The sequence below is a fragment of the Chlamydotis macqueenii genome, chromosome 3 (assembly GCF_036417535.1).
Source record: "Chlamydotis macqueenii isolate bChlMac1 chromosome 3, bChlMac1.mat, whole genome shotgun sequence".
Taxonomy (NCBI): Eukaryota; Metazoa; Chordata; class Aves; order Otidiformes; family Otididae; genus Chlamydotis; species Chlamydotis macqueenii.
In genome coordinates this window covers 104,168,331-104,195,437 of record NC_141558.1, presented here as the reverse complement: position 1 = coordinate 104,195,437, position 27,107 = coordinate 104,168,331, and the positions used below count along the sequence as shown (strand labels likewise).

Genomic DNA, 27,107 nt, shown 5'->3' with positions numbered 1-27,107 from the left:
ATAGAACTTCACATGCATATAAGACACGTACAATGAGATTCTTCTTTGGTTTATATCATTAAATTGATAAGAGGCTCAGACAAGTCATAGAAAATGAGAAGTATTCTCCCTTCTTCATTTGTTGGAAGCACAACATCTTGGGAAAGTCAGCCTTAGAAGAAAAAGTCATTGTAGAGCCTAATGTAAGATTGAAATGCAGATGTCCAGTTATAGTTGAGACTGGGATTTTTGACAAGTATTTCAGAGGTGGGTAAGTCTATTGTCAAACATAGCAAAACAAAAAGAGGGTAACACACCCTCAGCTGGGTTTCCTGGCAATAATTGTTAATTTATAGCAATTTAAAATAGATGATCATATTTATTTTACTTTCTTATGAATGATTGTAGCTTTAATATTGCACTTGGAATATTGTATTTCTAACGTGCATACTGCTTTCCAGGAGACGGCAGTCCATACCCAGGATCAGTTGTTTTCCATTATACTTTTAATCCAAGGGATATAATTGGAAACTCGAACATATACACCAGGTTTCATGGGTTGGGCACAGCCAAGGCCCCAAGAGGTGACTCCATGTTGGACAAATTTGTCTTGGTCCAGACAGACTAGAGGTCCTCCACTGTCCCCCTAAACAGAGAAAAAACAGAATGATTCCTTCCCGGACAGCCCTGTGTGCAAGAGTGGCCTCCTCACAGGAGGCACAAAACCAGAAGTACTTCCCGCATGTGAGGGCTGCAGAAGCTATAAGAAAACACTGGAGCTCTAGCAAGAGGATGACTGTATGTATATTGTTGAATACTTTTGTAAAGTCACCTCTTCCCATCACCCAGGTATTATATTTATTTTTGAAGTAAGGACATTTGGTGAGAAGGAATCTGATTATCCTTAGTAATTTAAACTGCGCTCTCAGTCTCTTCTCTGGGGTCTTCTTGGCTTTCTGCTGTTACTAGATGATCCAAGCCCAACTGAATGCTTGTATTCAAGCCATGTGTCTTGAGATATGAATGTGCACTCCTCAATGGCCCACTTGCCTGCACAGTGCTTGTGCACAGGGTAGTTGTGCTGTGTTGGCAATGCCCTTGACCTGCCAGCTGGGACAGGCAATTTGGTCCTCTCACACTCCTTTACAGAGTCATCTCTAGTTTTTCGGGGGGGGGAAGTTTCCATCTTGATTCAGCATGCTAAGCTTTTCTAAGCTCTTTCATGTATTTAAAGAAACTGAAGAACTCAATTTAAAGACCTAGACTTCTGGAGAAAGCCTTCATACCACACTTGTGAGATGAGCTATTGCCAATTGTATTCTTCCTTTTCCGCAAAAGGAAAGTCCAGCATGCATTTTGCCTCAGGTGGTGTGATTTTCACAGGCACTGGCACTGACACTGACACTTGGAAATTAGTAGCTCCTTTGGCCCTTGGTATGCCTGCATGGCAAACTCCACTGCATTGTTCTTTGACTGCTGAGATGTCTCAGGTTGCTAACTGTGCTAGCTTGGGCACCGGAGCTAGTCTAGCTGAGGCAAGCAAAGTGGTTTGAAAAAAAAAAAATTGGTCCATTATTCATTTTAAGCTGGTTTCCACATACCTGGCTCAGGCAGCCTTGTATTACCATGTGTTCTGTAGTTATCTGAAAAATTACCTACCCCACTTCCTAGCAGCAGACAAGGGAGCAAGAGAAGCGCGGAATCTATGTGCACTTTCCAGCTTGTACACGACATGGTGTGGCCGTGTCCCAAGGCTAATTCTGAGCCTCTAAAGCCCAGAAAGCGAAGCACTATTTGATTTGAATGTGCCTGCAACCAACTCTAATGTTCACAGATTTTCTTACCTGGCAGCTATCTGTGCCACCATGAATATTCCCAGCACAGAGCTCATGTTTTTTGACTCTGCCATTCAAAAATTCAGGACGGTTGCAGATTTTATTCTCAATTACAGGGAAACCAGTTTCCTTTAAGTAGCCATCACCACCGGTTCCTTTGCAAATAAAAAGAAAAACAAAAGACAATAAATGACAAAGGTAAGCAAACATCTTCACAAAACAAGCATTGAGGTATAAGCAGTAAAATAAGCATAGTGTTTATGCATAATATGAAGTGATATCAAAATCAGTAAGCATTATCAGTATCTCTACCACCCATCAAAATCCACACTGTGCTGATTGACTTTCCCACTCCCACAGGAAATCCATATGGATCCAGCACCCACTGATATTTGTGGGTGCAATTTCCAAGTAATATTATTTCTCTGTATCTGAGTTTTCTTATCTGCGGAAGAAAAGAAGTAAGAAGTAAACAGACAGTTGGAAATGGCAGGATGGGCAGAAGCTAGGAGGCAACCAAGACAGAGTGGGAGGTTTTAAAAACGAGAGTACATTTCTATTTGAGTGACATCAGAACCATGCTGGTTGGGAGTAAAATCATTCACAAAGAATGAGCAAATTCACATTCATGGGACTAAGAAATAGCCTAAATCTAGAAAAACTTTTCTACTGACTGCGTAAAATCCCACTTTGGAGAGAAAAAAGAGTGAACTGAAGTCTAAGAGTTCCTTAGGTCTAATTCTCCTCTCTTAGTATTGGTTTAGGAGGATTTCAGTTCACATGGCTCTAAGCGATTTGGGAGAATCTAAATCAGAGGGAGACAGCGGAAAGAGCGGCAGTACCTGACAAATTTTGATGAAATAGGTATGTCTGCAAGCTCATGTGGGGTGTTTTTGGCACAGAGAAAATACACTTTGGATACAAAGATATACCAGTCTCCAAACATAGAGCTTTCGGATGCATTAACGCTCTCTCACCTTTCGTATCCCCCCAGCCTGTCACATAGCACTCCTCTCTTCCTCCTAACACAGTATTTTCTCTTGGCAAACAAACTGGGATTACATGGTCATTGATGATTGCTGGGCTGAAAGAAACAAACAAAAGGCTCATAAGGAACAATCATTAGCACATTTATCCTTAAGACCACCTTCAGGTTTCTAAAAATATTTTATATACAGTCAGAGTCCAAGTCAGTCAGACTTGCCTCAATTAAGAAGCCACATTAATTGTGCTGACCCTACATCTGGTTTGGACCTGAATTGCAGCTGTGGAAATCAAAGCACGAGCACTGTATGTTCATATCTGGTTGCAGCTGTATGGACATATTCCTTTTGATTGCACAGTGCTTCTGCAAGAGTTTCAGATGAATGGAAACAGATGGAAGCAGTGCCATACCGGCTACTGCATCAAAGGTGTGTGCTGTTTGCCTACACACTGGGTTGACCTGCAGGAAGAAGAAATCTCCCCACCACAACATGGAAGAAGTATGGGGTGACATCATGCTAATATTGCAGCTTTCAGTCCTCATTATCTTATCAAGGTAGAATACACATTTCCACAACACCAAGAACCACTATTTAGTTAAAATACAGACAACCCCAACTTGTCCTGTCAGAAGGAAAGAATGCTTCAGGTGAAAGGGTACCTGCTCAGTTTTAGCAGAGCAATGTCCGCCCTGTGTGGCTCCTTGAACAATTTCTCAACATCTCGTTTTTGCACCGATGCCTCTGATGCTGTTTCTCTGTGTAATCCAAGGTATACTTTATATGCAGATGGCCATGAGGACCTATTGGAAATGATTGCACACAGTGAACACACACCTGGAACACAGACCACTTCTGATATTATTGGGCATTTTGTTCTGCCAAAGTCAGAAAAATAAAGCCATGTTAGGCATAAACTTAATATCTTAATCTCTTATTATGGCACATGAAATCATGTTGGCAAAAGTTATCACTGTCACTCTTCAGTCAAAAATCTGCTTTAATGAATGATGAATAGACTTGGCTCAATTCTCCTCTGTTGACAAGCTGAGGCAAGAAACAGCTCATGTTGGCTCTTGGGCCCATTATGTTTCTCCTTTGATTTCCTATTTAGCATGAAAAAATGCTGGTGAAGGCTATAACAGACACTTACTTCTGTAAGCAGTGAGCGGCAGTAAGAACCCACTGTGGGTCTATCAGTGTTCCCCCACAGAAATGCATGCCAAAACTGTAATAGAGCAGAAAGGCATGAAAAGGTCATTCATTTAAGGCGGAGAAATTAATTCTACTGCAGTTCATCAGGTAATCTTTCTAACATAGACGTCTTTACAAACTAAAGACCTATTCTGCATTTGCATTAAGAATCAAATATTTTACTCTTCTTGAACAATATTTTGTACAATGACAGTAGTTTCTGTGGACATTTTTATAAGGCTTTGTATGAAAACACCTAGATCTTTGTTCCTAACCAGTATTTCTATTGCTGGAAAACTTTACGTGCAGTGATGTATACCCGTTTAGAGACTCTGGCTTTTATCTAGCTCTGATTGCAGTCAGAAAGATCTGCAACTGGCTTTGATTCCTAGTTTTGCTAACAACTTTGCCAGTAGGATCAAACGCTTATGTTGAAGGACAGATCAAGATCTGTACTAGCCATACTTCAAACTGTTGGTTCTACTCATAGGGTGATGATTCTACTCATAGGACCCAGTGACAGATTTAAATTTATTCTGCCTTTTAGTGGAACTGTTTTTGAAACTAGCGGTTGTATTGATTCTATAGGTATTTATCACAAAACAGAGCATTCTTGGTTGTCTAAAAGACCTTCTTTAAGACTAGCACACATAATGTATAGCCTTGAGCTATTTTTAAATTAAAATCAAGTTTAGAAGAGTGCAACCACATACTGTAGCATCCTGTAAGAGGCAAAGGTCCCTTGAATGTAAAGTCCAATGTAATGGGGAATGGCCATACCTTGTCCGGATACTGATTTGCCAGGGCCAGGAGTGTGGATGCGAAATGCAGCCAGCAACAATCCTTTGAGCACACAACTTTGGTCTGAACTTGGATTTTCCACACTCATACTGAGCAGGAGCTACAGAATAAGGAAAAAAAACCCACACCTATAAGGAAATTTAGCATATTTCCTATATGTTCATTATGCACTCAGAAAACTAGAAGGTGAACCTGTTACATTTATCACTTCAGCTTTTGACTCTCTGCAGGCAACAATACAACATGCACTGTCTGTATTTTGTTATGTTACCTTCATCTGGAATACTTAAAAATGCCTGGCAAATTTTTTTCACATACACTTTTCAGTGGTCAGCAAATTACACATGAATAGATCTACAGTCAGATAGAAAAAAAAAAACAGAGGGAGAAGGGGAAGGAAACAGAGAGAAAGAAAAAATAAATTCTTCCAGCATCTTTAAATGTACTCTTACAGATGCCAGCAATGCAAAAGCTGCACTGGCAGCTGTTTTCAAACTAATCTTGGTGGTACAGCACATGAAATTCAGTCACAGTCTCTGCAGAACAAAATTTTGTCCGCTCTCATCTCAGAATCTTTTGGTACTTCCAATGTCTCGAGTTATTAAAAAAGGTTAATTCTTATTTAGCCATGGGAAGCTGACTCTTATCAACACAGAATTTAGAATTTGTTATCAGCAAAAGGAACAAACTAATGAAATGACAGCTAAAAGTCATGTTTTCTAGTTATTTAGCTGAACAACTGAACAAAAAAAATTAATTTAAAAAAGAAACTGAATCTGAATTTTTACAGTTACAGTATGTGCATGTTAAGGAACATCTTTCTTTTTTCTTGTTTGCTGCATTTTGAGGTTTTGATCAGAGCACATTTTCTGCGGCTCACAGCTGAGAGGATAGAGCAGCAAGAAAGTCACTGTCCTCTCTTCCTGGCATAGCTTTTGTTGTTGATGGACACGAAACGATGTGAAACCAAAATGTTGCAAAACTTTCTCATTGTACACTCTGTTGCACCAGCTCATTCAGAGTACTGAATGGCTTGATTGCTGGTAAGAACGACAAGGAAATTTGGTTAAATATTTAGGGCCAGATGCACTTTCTAGACATCTGACATGGTAGAATATTAGAGGAGGGAAAATCTGGTTTACATCCAGGACAGAACCAGAGCCATGTAAGCAGGGGGGGGCAAAAATTTTGCTGGGATAAGAGCATCCCATATTCAGCCTGGCTATACACACAGTTATGCCAGGTGACCAGGCAGGAGCAGGGGAAATTTCTGCAGGAATAGTCCTATTTTGAAACACATAGTAAAACCCTCGTGAGCTTCAGCGGGTTTCAAGTACATTTTGTGCTGGGTTTGGGGCTTCCAAAGAATAAACACAACTCTTAAGGCTTCAGACACAGATTTTGAGCATCACTTCCCCACAGCCTGAATTTCCAGTCTAAAGCTATTGCACAGTCTTAGATCAATCTTTCAGATTGACCATGGGATGTCCTCCAGTTGTCATAAAAGGCTACAGGAAAGGAACATATGAGTCTTTAAAGGAATAATTACCGCACTTGGGAATGTCACAGTACTCCCAGGCTTTTCTTGGGTCTGTTGTGTAGCACCAAGGCCCATTCACATCACCATCAGGATTCCTGCAATACTGTAACAAAGAATAAAGACACCAGCTATTAAACAGGGGACAAAAAAGCCTAGCAATGCATGCTTCAAAATAAAATAAAACTAAAATTGGGAAATGTTTTTTTTTTACTTCCTTACTGATAAGTGATTTCCAACTCCTTTTGTCAAAATTTGTTTCATTGTTTTAGTTGTTCTGTGAGTTTAGAAAAAGATAATAAAAATGAAACCTCTTCAACTGTCTTCAACCAGTAAGCTTCACTAGCACAAGCTTGGACCTCTGAGCTCTCAAAAAGTAGGAGATCTTAACCCAGGATGGGGTTTTCCAAGGCACTAAGCTGTCTACTCCTGCTTCCACTGCAGTTAGTAGGAGCAGTAGGGTCAGCCCTGAGGTCTTTTCACACCCACTTTGGTTGCATGACTCGGAAGCAAGTGGGTGTTGTATAAGCTGCTCTTGCACAACTTGGTGATGCCTATGAGTCCCAGGGGCAAGGGTGGAGTTTCACCCTGACGTGGGGCGTCTGATTAGCTGAATCACTCTCTAGGTCTTACTGGCCATATTGACTCATCTCTGCTCAGCACAGACACCTCACACCACTGCGTGCTACCAGATATTTTTCTAGTTCTCTTCCGTACTCTGAAATACATCCCACGTCTTAGGAAAAAATATTCGCTTCCCTTCCCCAAGAGTCACTGACAAATGCAAGAAGAAAAAAGTTACAGCAGACAGCTTTTCAGAGAGAGTTTCCCCAATCTGAGCTGGAATTCAAAACAGCGTATGTGATGCTATCAGAGGACTGGCTAAAGCAAGCTCTAAAATCATGTACCTGGAGAAAAACCAGTTCAAGCTGGCAACATCAAACAAGGTCTTTATATCACACATAGAGCTTGTCACAAACCAGGCAAGTATTTTATGTGGGATGTTACAAGTCTAAAGAAGTAGTGATGAACACACATATTAGGACGAGGGAGAAGAAGGGTAGAGAAGGAGGATGACTTACAGGATGGGTTAGATGCATGCATATCCTTGTATGATGTGCTGCGGCAGAAGTCAGAGGGCTGGAGACCATCAGCTACATCTCAAGGAACTTGCACTGAACATTGGATCCCTCACCATCTCACCTGTCACTGTTCCTGCTGAAACCTGTGACTTCTTTCTGGCAGAGGAGGCAGAGATGCTGCCCACAGACCAACTCCAATTAGTCCTCAGCAGTGATGAGAAACAAATGCCCATTGAAGCCATTTGGCTGTGCTGTAGGAGCATTCAACAGAGCTTCTCAGCATCTGTGTGTCCCACAGCAGTACAGACTGCTCATGTCAATGAGAATTATCACAATTAGGTTCTTGGATTGAACTAAGGAAAATAAACTAATTTACAAAGACCTGGCATGAAATGCTTGCTGAGTGACCATGGAGAAGACTGTCAAAATTCAATGACAGCAACTATTAAATGAACAGCTGCTTACATTTTTATCCAGGCCTGCTCTTGGGTGAGTCATGGGAGTGAAATAGTCGTGGCTATGAGGTCTCTGAGAACTCCACTCCTGACAAGTCCTGCCCCTTGCTGTTTTTGCTACTGTGCCACGATAGTCTTTACCATTACTGTTAATGCAGTCTGTGAAGAAAGGAGAAAAGGAAATGTTTGTTAGCTGTGAGCTATTGGGCCATGTCCATACTTGGTGGTGAAGAAATAGAAATAAACTTGAGGAAATATTACTAGGACTTACATGTCCTACATAATATGTATACAAGGAAAGAAGGACAAAGTAGTGTCAATGATGGCTAACAATCACATTTTAATTTTTGTGCATTTTAAATGTTTTCTTCATGATCATGAAAATCATAAATGAAAGAAGCTTAGATTCAGTTGATCCCTCATGACTCCAGAAGCCAGGACCACAAAGACCGCGCACTCATAATGTCTTCTCCTTATGCATACTGATATTTGTCCACTGCCACATTTTACAGTAGGAAAAAAGCAGTAATACATATTCAGCTGAAATTATTAGCCTTCTGACTAGAAGAACATGTCATAGCAGAAAAGAAAAGCTGCAGCACTCTAACCATCTACTGCATAATGAATTTGCATCTGAATGAATTTAAAAAGCCAGCTGTCCTCAGGTGGGAAATGGAGCCCTGGAATTGTGAATGCATGGCACAGGAAAATACTTTTTTTGGAACACTTGCCAGTAAAATGCTATCACCTCTATATTTGCTGCCATTGCTAGCAGCCCTCCCACAGTACTGCGGAGACTACTAGCCATCTGTTTCCTTGTGTTTCCAATATTGTCAGATGTAGTAGATAAAAGACGCGGCATTAATCTAAAATCAAGTACCTGCAGAAGCCCTGCGATAAAATTCTGCAAGAAAATTTAGAAGATTAAGAGAGTGGATGCAGTATTATATTAAATTATGTAATTATCTAGACTTTCTTTTTTTTCATCCTCATTAAATTCTTCATGATACTTCCATAAAAAACAACTTGCTGGTTATTAGCATTTCTGAGGGAAGCAGATAGTATTCTCACCAGGATTTGGTTCCAGTGTTGTCTGAGGAGGTTTTGGTAAAGTCACTGGTGCATTGTCATCACACTTCTTCAGGTTGCAATACTCCCATCTCACACTGGGGTCGGTGGTGTAGCACCACGGGCGGCTATCAGCATCTGGGTTTCTGCAATAATTCTGCCTCAGGTCCCTACAAATGTAAACATATTATATTCCCATCCATGCCACTGCTTTGAGGAGAACTTGAAAGAACATTTTTAGAAAGCAGATCTGCTACTGAGTTAGCATGTATCATTTATCATGTACAGTGTGCGACAGAAATCCTTTTTCCAGCATAAAAAAATCAAGAAACATGGGCAGAATATTTAAGTACATTAAATAATGATTCACTGATGAATGCTTATAGTAGAACACCGTTTACAAATCCAGATAAGTAGATGCACATATGTATATTAAAGATATAGGGTTTTTTTTTTTGCTTTTTCAAATACATAAATAGCTTTTAAGAAGAAATAGGGTTGGTTTTTTTTTTTTTGCATTTTGACATAAATAAATAGTAAGTATTAGGAATAAGAAAATAACCCATCCCTTCCTCAAAGCTCTAATGAACAGCAGACTAGGAAACAAAGACTTAAACTCATGAGTAAGCTCATGTATAGAAACAGTACATTTTAGTATAAGGGAAAATTTACAATAACTTTTAATTCCTTTAGAGTTTCCTATGTATAAACACATAGTTAATTAGTCTGAAGCATAATAGTGACAACTGTGATTTGTTTCAAAATGAGGTTAATAGAAAATATTTCCACACTAAAAAAAAAAGAAAAAAAAAGGAAAATATTATTTTTTTCAAGTACACTTCGTTCTCAGCTTTAAAATCATTGTTGTATAAACATGATGCAAATCAAAATGAATTCATGAATGGTTACTGTCCAATGAAACATGGAAATGGGAAACACACATACGCATTTGGGAACTGGTCTGGTGTTTTAGTGTGTCGGTGCGGTGTCATTGAGGTCCAGGCTTGACATTTCTTTCCCGTCAGAGTGAAAGAAGCTGTGCCACGGTAAGTCACACCATTGCCTTGATAGCACTCCTCAGTAATTTGAGCCTGCTCAGGCACATCAACAGCTGTAGTGAATAACAGAAACCAGTCCCTTGCATCTTAATACTTTGATATTTATACATGAGCATAGAAAGTAAACAGAAAACAGCAAGCCAGAGTATTTCACTGACCGCAACAGCAAGCGCTCTGTAACAGAATGCTTCTCAGACTGTGGATCAAAAGGAAGATTTAAAAAAATGTTTGTAAAAATTTAATTATACACTAGATTAAAAGCAATTGTACATCAATTTCACTGTCATGCATGGGGATTTTTTTTAGCTAGTCATCCAAAGAGTTCACATATTGATCAAACCTTCTCCAGGGTAGGGGAATGTCTGTGGCTTTGCCACAGATGCGTGTGTGGAACAAGGCTGCCTTGTGTAAGAAGAGTTTTCTTTTGATTGCTTTTAATGGAGTCTTGGTTCAGTGCTCTTAAATTGTCTTAGGTTTTGGTTTGGATTCAGTTTTTCATGAGCTGGCATGTAAAACTAATTAGCTTTTCTATGGAGCATTTTAAAATTTAGAGGTGGAGTGAAACACCACTTGGCAAAAGGAAAAGATTTCTGTTACTGCAGTTTTTCCTGAGCTAGGTCAGTAGGTGACTTAAAACCTTCTGCACTTATCCACCAGCCTGAACATACCAGCCTGGGCTCCACAACGGGCTCAGGAGTTCAACTGACACATAGCAACACGGAGAGTGACAGCAATAATACAACTGTACAGAGTCACCCAAGATTTTTCAAAATAAATGAAGACCCTTCACTTCCAGATGTCTCCTGTTGTTCTTACCAGGGGCCTCTGGCCCTGTCCCATCACAGGAGGGGATGTTGCAATATTCCCATCGGGCAGTTCTGTTGGTGGTGTAACACCATGGCATCTTCTCACCATCGGGATTTCTACAGTAGTTTTCCTCTAGCCTCCTGAAACAGAAAACTTGGCTAAGAAAAGGCTCCCATGGAAACCTAGTAAAGGCTGTGAAGAAGGTGCCTTGCTGCACAGTTTACTATTGTATTTACCAGTGGGTAACTCTGCTGTCATTTACTGATGTGATTTACTAGATGAATAATTGCAATGCACTGGTGTTTTGGATGTGCTAAACCAGAAACCTGCTAGACTGATGGATGAACTGAGATTGTATTTCATGTAGTACTTTGAGGCCAACAGTAGCACAGCAGAAACATAAGGTGAAAGAGTCTAGCCCCAAGAAAATATCATAATTGTAATGATCTTATTCCACATTGCTTCACCTGAGCATCAATACAGTGAAAGGATGAACTGAAGAGGGAAAAGGTCGATCAAGCAGAGCTTGAAAGTCAGGAGACACTACTATCCAAGAACAAAGAAGTGAATAAAAGGAAATATGAAAAAAAATTGAAAAGACAGAATCCAGTAGGTGATGAATGCTGATGTAACCAAAGAACTTTGCAACTTATTGAAGAACAATGAAGTAATTCTGTGCCTTGTTACTTCTCATGGAGATGTTTCACTTACTTGCAGGGATAGTTTTCAGGGGTGCGAGCGTGTCTGTGAGGAAACTGAGAACTCCAGCGCTGACAGGTATTTCCCGATTCAGTAACAGATATCGTGCCTTGATAGTCTTCTCCTCTTCCTGACAGACACTGACGCCCTGGTGCAGGAACTGGTGGCGGTGTTGCTATTGCAGAAAAATGAACTAAAATTTAGCAGTGTCTTCTAGACATATTAAAAAAAACAAAACCAAAAACACTTGAAGCTTTGTAATTAAGAGTGCTTTTTAGCTTTCTTTGCAGGTAAGGTTTAAAGATCAAAATGTCTGGAAAGTCCAAAAGGTAGAGAAAAGATCTAAAAATATTTTAACTTTTCTTTCTTCAATTTTAACATCTTCATATGCAGTCAGACTGCCAGAAGGGCATTTGCATTTGCCCCTTTACAGCAGCCAGGATACAACACAATCAAGTACTAGAAGCCGAATCAGAACAAAGATTGAAAGTGAGCAAGAGATAATAATATGAAGAAAACTGGGGTGAAAGTGGCAGGCCCATCAGTGATAGGTACAGGTATAGAGGCAGATACAAAAGAGATTTACTCTAACTGGTGAGTGTTAGGGATAGCAAGGATGAGGTCTGGTGAGAAGCCAAAAGGAAAAGTGTCGTGGCAAGGACAGGCCTCTAGCGGAAAAGGAAATTGAAAAGGTGGAGAATTTACCTGAAAGAGCAAAACAAAAGCCAAAAGATTTTCAGGAACAGTGAAACTGTTTAACTTCAAAAGAGGAAACATCAGAACCACTGAAATGCGTGGTCATGGAAAAACACATCAAGGAAGGGAGATGTGCTCCAGGGAAAACCATTAGAAATGCCTATGACAGAAATGTCTAGCCTCAAAAGAGTTATCAGAGGTTCATTTCAAGGACATTTATTTTTTTTCTCTGAAATAAAAGTCAGCAGTCTTTTATTCATTCTTTTATCTTTAGGGCATCTTCTATTTGTTCTAGCTTCTTGCACCACCGTGAATGGAAGCTGTCTAGATGTCTTTGTGTCTATATGTCTTTGTGTCTAGAAGTCTAAAAGTCAGACTCACTGCAACGAGGAATGCTGCAATATTCCCAGCGTTTAGTAGGGCTGGTAGTGAAACACCAAGGCTGAGGTTCACCATCAGGATTACGACAATAGTTCATCTTCAGATCCTTCTCTGGAAAACTGAACAGGAAAAATAATTTCTTAAAAATGTCACTAATGGCTGTAACAACTATCTTGTCTGGGGCAGGGTGGTCTTCAAGTTACCCTTGACAATAAATCACAGAGTCTGACTCACTTTTCCGGAAGGTATCCATGAGAGTGAGGTTGCTGGGAGTCCCAGCGCTGGCACTGAAGTCCAGACACCGTTGTGGCAACTACTCCGTGGTAGTTTTCTCCACTGCAGTGCATGCACTCCACTGTAGGAGCAAGGCAGAATGAGGACAAGAGAGACAGAAAATCCCTGAGGAATTGATCCATAAACACTCATACTCATCTCACATGAAGCTCAAGAGCCTGATTAGAGCACAAGGCTGAAGGACAGTCTTTTTTTTGGCAAAGAAAAAGCTTATTTTTCTTGGTAAAATAACCTGAACTAGTTGATTGCATTTATAGTATTCTGTTTAAAAAACCCCCAACATTATAGACTACAGTTTTTAAAAGAGCTAAATTAAAACTACTAAGCTATAATTTAAAATTTGCGCCTTGCTGCTCTAATGTTTTATTGACTTTTGCACTAGCAGCTGTCATTTGTTTCAATTCCAGGATTATGATATGTGAATACACTCATATATATATTTTTTTTTATGTAGGGAAAAAAATAAAAAGACTGTAGAGTAATTTTGAGAGCTTTTTGATACCTTCCTTACGGATGCCGAAAATGTCTTTGGAAAGTTTCAGGCTGAACTAAACTCAAGTTTGCAACAAGTACTGGATTAAAAATAAAAGTGTCTGACTGACTTCACATTCTTGAATACATCTTCCAAAAAGGGAAATAAATTTGTACATGTATCCTGACCTTCGCACTCTGGGATGTTACAGTAATCAAATCTGGTATCAGGATCTGTTGTGTAACACCACGGTCCCTTTACATCGTTATTGGGATTTCTGCAGTAGTTTTCCTCCAGTCCCGCATTGGGATATTTTTCAGGTGTGTAACTGGAACAGAATTTAAATTAGATTAGAGAATAAGGAAAATGTCCCAATTGTTCAGATGAGGATTCTGAAAATGAAATCTTTATCTGAGGACCATTTTGTAGATGTCATTCACCAGAAGCCTCCTAATTGCTACTGTGTGCCATTGCTGAAGAGTTAGAAGTGCCATAGCTACAGACATCAGGAAATATGGTGCTTCGAAGGCCAGTCATGTCTTTAATACTTGCATTTACTGCAGCTGTTCAGTTTCCAGTAATTTTTGCTCAGTCAGGGCAATTTTTAGTGTGTAGAGAAAAGTCTTCTCTGGGACATGGGCAATGAGAAGGTATTTGCTGAAATAGGAGAGTTCTCTGTAACCTGAATGCTACGCCATCTCAACCTTCTTTGGTGTTTTTCATTAAATACAAGAAATACTGCTCTGTTAACTGTCTGTGGGACCACTGATAAAATTATGTACCTCTGTCTCATCTGCCACATGTTAAGCCTTTAGCCAAGAGAAGTTCTTGCCTTGGTGAAATTAATGGAAAATTCTTGTTTCAGCAGAACCAGGTGCTTCCCTGTCAAGTGTTTTTCTCATGTGAGGATGACAAAATTTAAACACAACTGTCAAGACTGACAACGTCGCCATTGATCATGTAGCCCTAATTGCAGGTCTCTGAGTTACCAGTCAGATTAGAGAATTATCTTATTCTAATTAAGTGCAGAAAAATATGTTACAAGAAGACTTTGAACACCAAATTGCTTATAAGACTAGTCAGCACATATAAATAGTTTTGCAAAATTTCAGAAAACCATGTAAACATATACGAAAAGGCCTTACTTTGACATGTGAGGGGAATTATCACTCCACTTCTGGCATGGCACGCCTTTCTGAGTTTTTGCTTCTGTTCCTCTGTAATCCAGTCCTCTTCCCTCCTTGCATTCTAGAAGATAAACTGAAGTGACATGTGCTTAATTAATCTGTATCATAACATGTCCATTGCATTTTAGCATATACAAAATCCATTTCCATGCTAATACATTTAAATACATTTGGTCATATTTTTACTTTCTTATGCCACCAAAAATAGACAGCTCACGTTGTAAAAACCTACTAGTTATTTGATGTCTAAGTTGAATTAATTAGCATTGAAAACTTTATGTGAAAGCAAAAAAGTTCCAAATCACAATTCCAGAGAAATGTGTAACACAACCCAGTTCTTTTGAGAACATACTATAGTAGATTCAGATAATAAAATATGTTTTTAACATTTAAATATGCTCTATAACAAAATAAAAACACATTCTTTTTTTTCATTGTCTCCTATGATGTTATTATAGTTATGTACAATAACTAAAATCAAACCTTAAAAGAGAACCAGGTGAATTCAGTTGAAGAAGGTAACAGGATAGAATCACAGGTGCATACACATAGCATTTTAGCAGCTTAAATAATAAATTTTTTTTAAGTTCATAGAAATGTGGGTGACATTCTTTCATTAAAGTTTACCATGTCATGAGTGAGATTTAATTAATTCATGATATGCTAAAACAATGACTCTCTGCTCTACAAGATAAAATGGATAGGTGGTTGAAGGTGTGTATTACATATGCTTTTGCACTCTCAGATTTTGGAACTTCATAGTATCTTCATGAACAAAAGAAAAAGGAGTGAAAGAATTAGCAGTGAAATCTTGTCTTTATATATGTCAAGGGGAATTTTAATGCTGAATAATCATGGGGTTTGCACCAGTAGCCTTGAAAACATTAAATTGTTTTAAATTATTAATCATAAAATTAAATGAGAACTGAAAGTTCAATGTTGTCATTTTTGTCCAAGGAGGAGTGAGAAAAATCCCATTGCAGCCTTTAAGATTTTCCTGGGAGGACTGAACAATCACCTTTCCCAGCAAAAAGGTGGTGACTGCCAGGGGAGGAGCAGGCTTTCAAGGGGCAGCTCTGCCAAGGCATGACTGAAGGAACTCACATCTTGGTGCGTTCCCTCAGAGCTTCTCTATCTGCAGTTTAGAGGCAGTCTCTGTCAGGCAGCATGTCCTATGGCTTGGAAAACTAGGCAGGAACATTTCTCTATGCACAGGTTATGTATCACCAGTGTTCTGGTTTTACTTAGTTGAGGGGGCGGGGGTCGGTGGTAGCTTCTGTAAGAGCTGATGGAAGTCGCTCCCCTTTCTCTAGTGGACTCGGCCGGGCCTAGGGCAGACCTGCTGCTGGCCAGGGCTAAGCCAGTTGGTAGCAGAATGTTCTGTGATAACGCCTCTGCGATAACACGTTTAAGAAGCGGAAACCAGGAAAAAAAAGGGAAGAGAAGATGTGAAGACACTGAGCAGGGGCAGAGAGGGGGAGGCGCGAGCCTCATGTGCCTTGCAGGCCTCACTCTCTGGCCTCCCGCTGGGCGGCCGTCTGGGCCCAACTCGGCCCGGCCTGGCTGCAAGAAGTGGAGAGGAGATGAGATGTGAAGAGAACCTGAGAGGTGTCTGCCTGAGCCAATTGTGAAGAATTTCTCATGAGAGGAATGGCTACAGACGCCAAGGTCAGTCAAGAAGGAGGGGGAGGAGTAATGCAGCTCCTGGTAGACATTCCCCTGCAGCCCGTGGTGCAGCCCATGGTGAGGCCGGCTGTGCCCCTGCAGCCCATGGAGGCCCACGGAGGAGAAGAGATCCACCTGCAGCCCATGGAGGACCCCACACTGGGGCAGGCAGATGCCTGAAGGAGGCTGTGGCCTGTGGAGGGCCCTTGCTGAGGCAGCCATTTCTGAGGGACTGCACCCCGTGGAAAAACGACCCATGCCAGAGCATTTCACAAAGGACTGTAGCCCATGGGAGGGACCCCACACTGGAGCAGGAGAGGAATGTGAGGAGTTCTTCCTGTGAGGAGGAAGGAGCGATGTAAAGCAACATGTGATGAGCTGACCACAACCCCCATTCCCTCCTCCCAACTTGGTAAGGGGGAAGAAGGTAGAGATAATGTTAAGCCTGGGAAGAAGGAGGGATGGGGGGAAGTTATCTTGTTCTCTTTCTCATTATCCTGCTTTGGTTTTAATAATAATAAACAAACAGTTTTCCCCAGGTCAAGTCTGTTTTGCCTGTAATAGTAACTTTAAGGATCTTTCCCTGTGCACAGAAATGTTAAGTGAGTTTCCTGCCTAGTTTTCCAAGCCAGAGGACATGCTGCCTGACAGTGACTGTCTCAAACCTTGAGTCTTTTTCGTGGTATTATCTGTCCCTATTCCCTCGGAGGGTGGGTGGAGTGAGAGAGACACTCCGTAGTCTGGTCCCAAGCGGGGTTAAACTACGACAATCAGACAGTTCCTCCTTTCTAGCTGCAATGAAGCATCTGTCTTCTAGGCTGTGACCTGGCTTGTCTGAACGTCTTTAAGTAGTGACCCAATCAGATATTTGTGGAGACCTAGTTTTGCATCAGCTTTTCTCAGCATCAACGTTACAGCAAAGCAGACATATAAACAGTAGATTAACATAAAACTGGAAAAATAATGCCATTTTACACAGATTTGTCTTGTCAAAAGTGAAGAGCACTAATATTTGAATCTGAAATAAGGTCCAGCTGTTCTGTGGGCCAATAGGTAGCTTAGATCTAGATTTATAGATGTACCTTTAGGCACATCTCTAGTTCAATGTGTCTATATGGGCAAGTTTACTCTAGAAACTTAGCTGGAAGTAATTTTGATCCCTCAAGCAATTTTGCAATAAATTACCATTAAATCCTCAATAACTGAATGCTGAATCAAGTTAAGTGCTGACTCTTTTTGTTTGCATAAACTTTTGACCGTTTATATAACCTTTAGGGTTTTTTTTTCTGTCTGATGACAAATAACTAACTTTGATCCCCAAACTCAACCCATATTCCTTGAGTTAACTATTTACAATATCCACAGATATGTGGATAACTGTTCCCAAAGGCTAGCTTTAATTAGTACTTCTTCTATATGTATATGCCAGAGACTTTCTCTTTCATAGCATACCATAGAAAAAAATAATTTTTAAACCTGTGAATTTTATACCAATTGTCATAATTTTCTTTGAACACAATGATAAAGAGCAATTAGGTCTCATGAAGTAATTGTTTGAACTGAAAAAAATAATGTTAGTTTCAGCAATAGTATAGCAAAAGCATCTGGGCGTGTGAAAGGAATTTCCTTGAAGTATGACAGCAGCAGCTGCTGGAGACAGTGATGTGATCTGCCCAGGTAAAAGCTACATTTTCCTTTCTGTTCTGTAGCAATGGATTAAATTGATCCTGTCATTAGAATGGACACATAATTATTTGAGACCCTCTGCAACTGAAGAGATAAACAACAAAGAAACCATCTGACACATACACAATAGGCTACATTTTTCATGTTCATGATACCTCGGTCCATCTTTTGTTTTCTGTAGGTAGATAGATGAGGAGAAACTCTTCAGCAGGGCCTGTTATTATAGGACAAGGGGTAACGGTTTTAAAATAGAAGGAGGTATATTCAGCTTGGACATAAGGAAAACATTTTTTTAAATTAGGGTGTTGGAACACTGGCACAGGTTGCCCAGAGAGGTGGTGGAAGCCCCATCCCTGGAAACATTCAAGGCCAGGTTGGATGGGGCTCTGAGCAACCTGATCTGGTTGGAGATGTCCCTGCTCCTTGCAGGGGGGTTGGACTAGATGACCTTTGAAGGTCCCTTCCAAATCTAACTGTTCTATGATTCTATGTGCAAATTTTGGACATTTTAGTTATGTAAAACTACAGTTTTTCACACCTTTACTGATGGAGTTCTCTTTTTAAAGAAACTAAAATCCATGCGTATGACCTTAAAAGTCTGAAAAAGATGTCATAACAAACCCTCACTGAATATTGCACGACTTTCATCCAGGTTTGTTCTAACCTCAGTGAATCCAAGGGATGTCTCAAAAAGAAACCAGAATCACAGTCTAGCTCCTGATTACAGTACCAAAGCAAAATCAGTATGGATTATTTACATGTAAGTTATTTGTTCAGTTTTTAAAATTTGTTACTTGTCAATTGAGACATTCAGTTTTCCTTCTACAATAGGAAACTGCAGGAGATTTCTTAGCATTTTTCAGGAAAATTGCCACCAGCTTCTGGATATAATAGAAATATCCTACATTCAAAACATTAAATTACCTATCAGTGATATATACAAAAGAAGGTGGCTGGCTGTAGGCTTCATAAAATATCAGATGGAAAAGGACTCTCAGTGGACTCTATAAAAAGCATGGCCAGCTTCTGAGCTGGACGAGGCTGCTCAGAGCTTTGTCCAGTCAATATCTGCAATGGTGAACGCTCTGCAGCCTCTCTGGGCAATGTGAACCAATGATTACCCACCCACTCTGTGAAAAATTATTTTCCTTATATTGACAATGTCTCAACAAAATCTCATTTGGATGCTCAGCTGCAATACATCTAAAGCTATTGAACTACTACATAAAATCTTACAGGTGCTATACACATAGTATTATCTTATCCTACAAGTCTTTGCAGGTCAACAGAGGAGTAAGGATGTAGTTTTCTGGAGGTCACTGGTATTTACAGTCTAGTTATTGTGATTCTTGACTTTTGGCTAGAAACTGGTCTATTGAAACCACTGCACGATTTGCAGCAATTGAGAACCTTGTTCATTTTTCCTCTTCATGCAGCTTTCTTTGTTGAAGGAGATAAATTTCTTGTTAGATACTATAGTTTCCAATTTCTGAATATTCTCAAAGATGTTAAAGTTTTTTAAAAAGTTACAAATCAGCAAATGGTGAAAGACAATGTTCACAAAGTCATTTAACAGTAGTTATTCTTTTCAAGGTTTACCACATTATCTTACATGTCTGAATGATTAGAAAAGAGATTTTTTTCTGCCTTCTGTATTATTAAAGTCAGAGAACAATACAATGGAACTTAAGTTACATTAAAATAAAACATATTCCTTCTTCCTTTTATATAGCAAGAGCTCAGTACTTGATTATGTTATTTAAAAATAGTTCTAAAACCCATTTGTCTGCAACTGGCATAAAGTGATAGATTTTTAAAAGACATGATAAAAAAAATTGGATAGTTGACATTTCTTAAAGACAGACTTCCTATCTTGAGAAAGAACAGGACATCAAATAATCCTCATGTATGACAAAACTGATCAGAAATAAAACATGTACAAAAGGAGAATATAAAAATTCACCACATCAATTAATTATATCACAAATATATAGAATAGGATAAAAGTTTCACCAAATTCATCAACTGAGGAGTACAAACATCATATAATGATAGACAAATAGTATAAAAATAATCATTGTCATCTGAAGCATAGTTAACACTCTAATACTTCTGACAACATATGCAACTAAAATAAAGTTGATTTGAGTCCCACCCAAGTAAACTGTGAACTTTCTTTAGTCATACGAAAGAAATTATTTGGTAGTTTCCTCCAGTTTTCCAGTGGGCAACGGTCTGACTTGGAATACCATTGCCAGCACAAGTAGCTCTTCCCAGTACCCTCAGCAGAGACGGAGGAGATGCAGCCATAGGTTACTGGCTGGTTTAAAAGAAGAGGAGAGAAGGGACCCTTAAGCACCTCCATTACTCCCAGCACCTTCTGTGTTCCCTGAGCAACAGTGCTCTTTTCTGCCTTGTGGACTCTAGGATTTAGAGAGTAGGAAAGATGAAGGAGCACTAACCTGTGAAAAAAATTGGTACCATGCTATACAAATAATGTGGTAAAACCCACATGTTAAGTAAGGGCTGACCTACCCACTTCATCTGACCCAGTGAAGGCTTAGCCGCCATTTACAGTAGCGTTATGTGAGTCCCACTAAAAAGCATGTCTCAGTGAAACAATATAAAGAAGACAGACACAGACATACTTCTTTTTTCATAAAGAACTGCATTTGTTCTTCTGAATATCACTGCTGTTCTGGTGTTCTCAGCCAATGTTAAACACTGCTGGTCTTTACTGGCAAATAAGAAGGCCCTGTTGAAATTAAGAGGAGAAAGCCACATAAGAAACAATAGCTGAATGTGTGCATTATTTTCCTAAACACCTTTTCTAGTATTCAGTTATAATTTTAGCAAGCACAGCTCTTCACCGATATTTAAGATTGAGTAATGTTTCACAGATCACTGAGTATCGCAATTCCCATTTTCAGTGGTGACTTTGACTCCTAAGTCTTCAAACCAAATTTAGGCTGAAAGGGAGCTACATGAAAAAAATATGACAAGGGATAAAAAAAGAAGGTTTATAATGTGCCAGAGACCCCAGAGAACATGCTGAAGAGGATATATGCACAAGGGACTTTGACCTTATTTCGAAAAAATCAGTGGTCAGTCAAGAAGTGCGACATTCTACAGTATTCAGCAGTTACCAAGGAACAGGTAAAGCACAACAAGCCAGGACATTAAATTGCCTTGTGATAACTGTTCTGAGTCATCGTATGTGAAACAATGTAAGCACTCTGGAAAAACACAGCGATTTGTCTTTTCAGCAAGTACCTAGTCTTTAAGTCTGCAAAACTGGAGGGGATGGTATAACCTTTACAATAGCATCTAAGGAAAACTCCTGACAGGCTAAGTAATTGCTATGGCTGGCTTTTCTGACCCAAAAAAGAGCAATAGGGACATGGCATTCAGTGGGCAGGTCTACGCCAGGAATGCAAATACTGACTAAGCCCATTCTGTAGCCCTAATACCAACTGGCATGATCCCTGTGTGCCTGTATTGTAAATTCGCACAGCCTCTCCCCAAAGGAAAGGGTTCACATCTGGACTCACTGCTGGGAACGGTGTCTGTGCGTTGTCTGGGGAGTGCTGGTTGCCCTGGGTCAGAACTACACTGGGGACTGTTCCTCCTGATCCAAGCCTATCTCTCAGGAGTGTTAAACTTACAAGTGGGGATGTAGCGAACGAGCGAGGTCCAACACACCGCTAAGGCAGGATAACAAGTCTGAAGCACTGATCTGAACTCATTGGTCTGAAGCTCTGATGTGGTGGTGCTGCAGTGCTGGCTTGGTCTTAAAGCTCTGCCTAACAGTTACCTTTCTTCCCCCAGATCCTTCCCTGCCAAATAGCATCTGTTCTTTACTGATTGTAATAGATCTTGAAGAACTGATTAGGGAAGCAAGAACAAAACAACTTTGATGTTATTCCAGTGTCAGGTGATGGTAGGTTCAGACCTGAGGCAGAGGATAAGTAATGATACTGTATCTGAACATCCACCAAAAGAGAACAATAATCCTCTGAAAACTGTAAATATATAATCTGAATACACAGACCTGCCCTCCCTGACTTCCTCCCTACCCTCTTGAGACAAGTACTGCTGAAGCTCTGCCCTCTCTGTATGGTTTTCAGAGAAGGGAGTAGGATCAAAGAGAATGGGTGGTAATTCACACGCTCAGTCAGCAAACCTCTGTCATCCTTCAGGGGTACAACTCTTCAAAATAAGTCTCTTTTTCCCTTTTGATTTAAAACACAAATTTATAAAACACATTTACAAAGCCAGCACCAGAGTATCTTTGCCCTGAAGAAAAGCCTGATGGAGAACAGAGTGCTGGAAACAGCCCTGCAGACAGGCAGTCTGCTGAGTGCAGAAAGGTACGCTGCAGAGGTGGTAGATCAAGAACTCATGAAGATTAGAAGAGCAAACCTCGCTGCCTCACACATGAGGGCAGCCTCCCACTGCAGTAGCAGATATCTCTCTTCATTACTCCAGTTGCCTGCTGTACTGCTGAAGCTCAATGGCCTCTGAGGCTTTGGCTTGAAGCCATAGGCTCCCATGAGGCAGGAGTCTGAGCAAAGGCCAGTGGTACAGACTGGTCAATATCCTTCATGCTTTCTAGCAAAATAAATTTCTGCTTAAATGCAAGTGCAGAGAGAGGGCTTGGCTGGAAGTAGGGTTTAGGATCATTAAGGTTTAGATGGCCGTCTCTCTCTTAAAGTAAATAGAAGTTATGTAAGTCCAAATTCTAGTAAAATTCAGAATAATGGATGTATCTGCAAGACAGGTAATAGGTAATGCAATGAGCATAAGCAATGCCATTATTGCTGTCCTAAATTTCCAAGCAATTAATTGTGATTCATTATTGCAAAAGAAGTGCAAGAGCCTTGATAAAACTATGTCAAGTTGGCTTTCACTGTGCCAGACTGTGTATCAAGAAATCATAATGTTTTCCAATAAAAATTCAACATAACTCTCTTTTCTTTCTGCTGTCTTCATCCATATGTTCCAAGCATTCTGTTTCTATATATCTTTTCCTTTTCTAGCAGACCTCAGACACATACTCTTAAGAAATCCCTCAACAGTTCTGACTACTGATAAATAAGGCAGACTACTCCATCATCTCCAATGAAAGATATATTTGGGAACCAGTAGAAATTACCTGCAGGTAAATTTTTTTTCATTTTCACATCGCTCTGCACATTCTTCTTTACTATTTGTCCTATAAATTTGCTTCTTTGGGTTGAGCAGCCAAGCTCCTTCTGTTCTCACATAGCCATCTAGTACATCTCCTTGCACTAAAAGGAAAAAGAAAGAGGTAAAAATGTGAATGCTGATATGATTTATTTCAAGCTTTGATGTTAAACTCTTTGTCAGCTAGTTGAGTAACATCATAATTTAATTGCTGGAATAATTGTGTTGATGGCGACAAAATACAGGTCAATCTTGCCTTCCTGGTATGGTAAAGGGTAGCATCACAGAAAACCCCATGTAAGGCAGGACAGGGAAGTGGCTTGAACAGTGCTTTGTATAATTCTGAAAGTCATAACAAGTAACACAAACCTAGGGTGTAAAGTGATGGGAACAGAGAAGGCGACTCAAGGAGTGCGATAAAGTGAGGTGTTTCAGAAAGAAAATATTGGTCACCCATGCTTTGGAGAAAGTGGAGAAATGGGACTCAAGAAGATTGTCCATTTGCAATACTAACCTACATAGAATGATTTTGGTTTTATCAGCAGTCTCACAGCTGCCTCTTTTCAAACACTCTTGCTCTTGCAAGAAACAAGCTATCCTGAGTCACTGGGTTTATCACTGTGCTTATGTTCAGTTTATCATTTTTGTAATAACTCTTGACTCAGCTTAATAATCAAAGTAGCTGATATTACCCTCCATTGCAGTGAATTAACACAAGACATCAAACTGGTAAATAAATTCAGCTAACTGAGATGATAATTCATCTAACTGAGATGATAATTCATAAGCTCTGAGCTATAGCTGCATGTGAAATACGTAGGATGCTAAAAAGTAAAGCTGTGTTTAATCATAAACTCTAAAAATGTTCAAGTACAATCCTTCTTGTAAAAGACTTTGCCGTTTAGTATTTTCTTTTTCTGTTACAGCTACGCAACCTCTGAACACTTAGATATATTTTATGAAATTGTGACTTTCATGATTTCCAGCTGCAAGGTCATGAAGTTGCATGAGTCCTGTGATTTTTACAGTTTCTTTATCAGATGAGCATATGACTCTACTGGCAAACATTTGGCTCTGGGAGTTACCCGTTCTGCATGGTTTCAACCCCAAACAGACAGCTGATCCATGGTCTTTGCAACACATCTCAATCCTGCTCTGTGCTCTGTTCTTGTTCCTTGCTTTACACAATTGCTGAATGAAAGGCGTACAGGGTATGAACCAGACCCTGACTTCCCCCTCATGCATGGCAGCCATTCTGAAGAGAGGGACTTCTTCTCTCTTCATCCTTTTCTGACCCTTCTCTGTCTCGGCTGTAGCCCAATGCCAGCAGGAGGGACAGAAAGCAGCCTTGTCCCACTCAGACCCACAGCCTGCGACCAAAGGGCTCCACGGGGATGTCCAGCGCAAACGTCTTTCAGGCTGAGGAAGGCAACTCCTCCTCCCTTTCCTGAGTGACACTCATTTGTAATGTGAAGCAGGCTCATATGCCTCCTGGTCCAGTCAAACTCCCTCACCTGCTCAGCCTGCAGTTGAGTATTTTCTTTAAGATCGTTTTGCACCTACGAGATGAAACTGATAATATAGGCACAAAAGCCAAATTATAATTCCTATAATTGCAAACCCAGAGAAGTTATTGGAGGGTTTTTTCCGCTTGTACGCTAAGGAAGAGCTTGGCCCTAAGGGCTGACAGTTTAACAGCACGCATGAAAGAAAAAGATAGCTGTTAAAAAAAAAAAGATAAGGTGAAAAAGGATACAATAAAACTTGATGTGACAGGCACAGGAATCACTGATTCCAATAGTTATTTCAAAACAAAAATGACATTAAGAAGAAATTAGTTTTGAGATAAAACATTCAATGAGGATAAAACAATATCACAGGGATGCCGCAATGCTCTCCACAAGGAAAAGAAATACAAGTAAAGAATTGCTATTATGGTACAGCTTCCATGTAACCTTAATTCTGTTCTGTTTTGACACTTCACAATACTATTGTCATTATAATGACAGTATTTTACTTTTAAAATATTGGCAGGGTCATAATTGGTTGTGGTCATTAAAATATTGTTTCCTTTTTTCTGTTACAATAACATGGCAGGGCATAATACTTTAAGAAAAAAAAATAAAATATATGCAAGCTGAATAAAAACACAGTAAATTTTCTTGGTAGCATTTTTGCTATGTCTATGGAATTTTTCAGTGTTAGAAAGATGTATTACTGCCTTATTCAGAAATGTGAAAATTTACCACCATTTGATAAAAAAATTGCAAACAAAAGCAGAGTATTGCAGATAAAAGTCCAAATCCTATATTTTTCTCCCCTGTTATAGAATTCTTACTTATTTGAGACGTGTATTTGATTTGAATGAGGCTGTTCTTCTGCAAAAACAAAGCTTAGAACTAGAATTTAAATTAAGATGATAATTCTTAACATCAAATAATATCTAGAATTTTCTATGCTGGGGCATGTCTCTAATATTTCTACCTAAAATCTACCCATACATTTTTCTAATTGTTACCTTTTTTATATTTTAAAACTACACAGGTGAAATGCTTGTGTATTTTACTGGGGGTTTTCATATGTGTTAGTACACTCATAACTATATTTTTAACTACAATCACAACAGGCTACACAGTTGTACAGAAGACCTGAAAGAAGATGGGCCATCTGAATCCCATATTTCCTTGAAGTTTAAAGTTTTCAGGACAGAGAATATTCAAAATTTCTGTAAGAGTTACAATCTACCAAACTCAAAAAGATATGTAAAGAGCCTTACTCTGTTCTTGTGTGTTACAAGTTATTTTATACTATCTTCCACAAAAATAGTGGCCAAAAATACTGCAGAAACTAACATGGACCAGATTTTGGCCTCCCTATCACATGGACTTAAATATTTCCTGTTAAGATTGTGTCTACGAAAAAGACTGAAACTCTAGTGTGTAGAAAAATATTTCCTTTTCTTTGTGCATTTGTTTTTCACAATGCATTTACAAATTTTAAAACAATCAAAATAAGGACCAGAGTACTTGGCAATAACAGAGAAAGGAAACAACCCTAGGATAAAAGGCTGCTGAATCCAGAGACAGCCATATCTTTGTAGCAAGCTTTTGATAGGCTGCTTTCCCAGGGTGTCCCCATTTCTGGCCATGAGGCATGTTTGCAGGGAGCCATTAGTTCCCCACAGAGACACCAAAACCGTTGCTCTTCTGGTGTTTCTAATAAACACAACACTGGAGTAACTACATGTCGTGGTTTTGTTCGACAGTAGCTCCTCACTGGCCAGCAAGCTCCAAATCCATCATCGCCCCAGGAACTGGTGACACAGGGATTTAGGGACCTACCTTCACCAAATGGAGCTCGCAAGCGTTTGGCCCCCATCTCCCCTAGGCAAGAGGAAAGCAAAGGACTCTTACCTGAGCTGAGTAAGAAAAGAAAGAGAAAGGCAGCTTTGCTAATCCTCATTTTGGCCCAGCTGATGGGTGCTGGAAGTTGTGTGTGTCGGTGCACAAAGTTTTATTGACTCGCACTGGAGTGAGGCAGCATCAAACAAACAGGGCAGCTAGTTTAAGTTAATCATTCTCCCATGCTGTGACCCCCTTTGTGATGGTGTGGCCACTGAAACAACCTTGAATTGGATGGATTACCAAATCAGACTCAATCCTTTGTACAGGATACCGGGAAATGTGAAGGCACTCTCTTGTTCTGTGGGGCATGTTTTTGTTCTCAAATGGTTAGGTCTTTCTTTGCTAGAGAATAGACAGGAATAATGCTGCTGGAAAGCACAAGAAATCATGTGTCCAGGCAGAATTTGAATTTCTCCTGACACTAGTCCCAACTGTAATTTCAGCCATGCATACCTGTCTTGATTTATAAGGACCAACTTCCATTTAATCTCAGGGTAAGCACAATTATCAGATCCAGATAATATTAACTCTGTAAAATAGTTTAATTTTTATTTTTTAATAAATAGTTCCTTCTCTCCTATGTTTCCTCGACCTACACTCTTCCTTTTTCCTTCCCTTTTGGAGGAAGACTTAGAGT

The 27,107-nt window shown here is 39.7% G+C and overlaps 1 protein-coding gene across 1 annotated transcript; it reads right to left on the bottom strand.

Annotated features, from left to right (window-relative positions):
* Positions 1-33: 33 nt before the first annotated feature.
* Positions 34-26,571, bottom strand: LOC104473430 (plasminogen). Its single transcript, XM_086743401.1, has 19 exons — positions 26,480-26,571; positions 23,035-23,170; positions 20,528-20,634; positions 14,487-14,601; positions 13,530-13,669; positions 12,810-12,930; positions 12,576-12,694; positions 11,511-11,673; positions 10,809-10,939; positions 9,880-10,045; positions 8,938-9,104; positions 7,877-8,025; positions 6,342-6,435; positions 4,772-4,892; positions 3,951-4,025; positions 3,460-3,600; positions 2,792-2,898; positions 1,824-1,969; positions 34-625 (listed from the first exon to the last, which is right to left on the bottom strand). The coding sequence occupies exons 1-19, from the start codon at positions 26,526-26,528 to the stop codon at positions 464-466; spliced, it is 2,409 nt and encodes an 802-aa protein (XP_086599527.1). The 5' UTR covers positions 26,529-26,571; the 3' UTR covers positions 34-463.
* Positions 26,572-27,107: the final 536 nt, after the last annotated feature.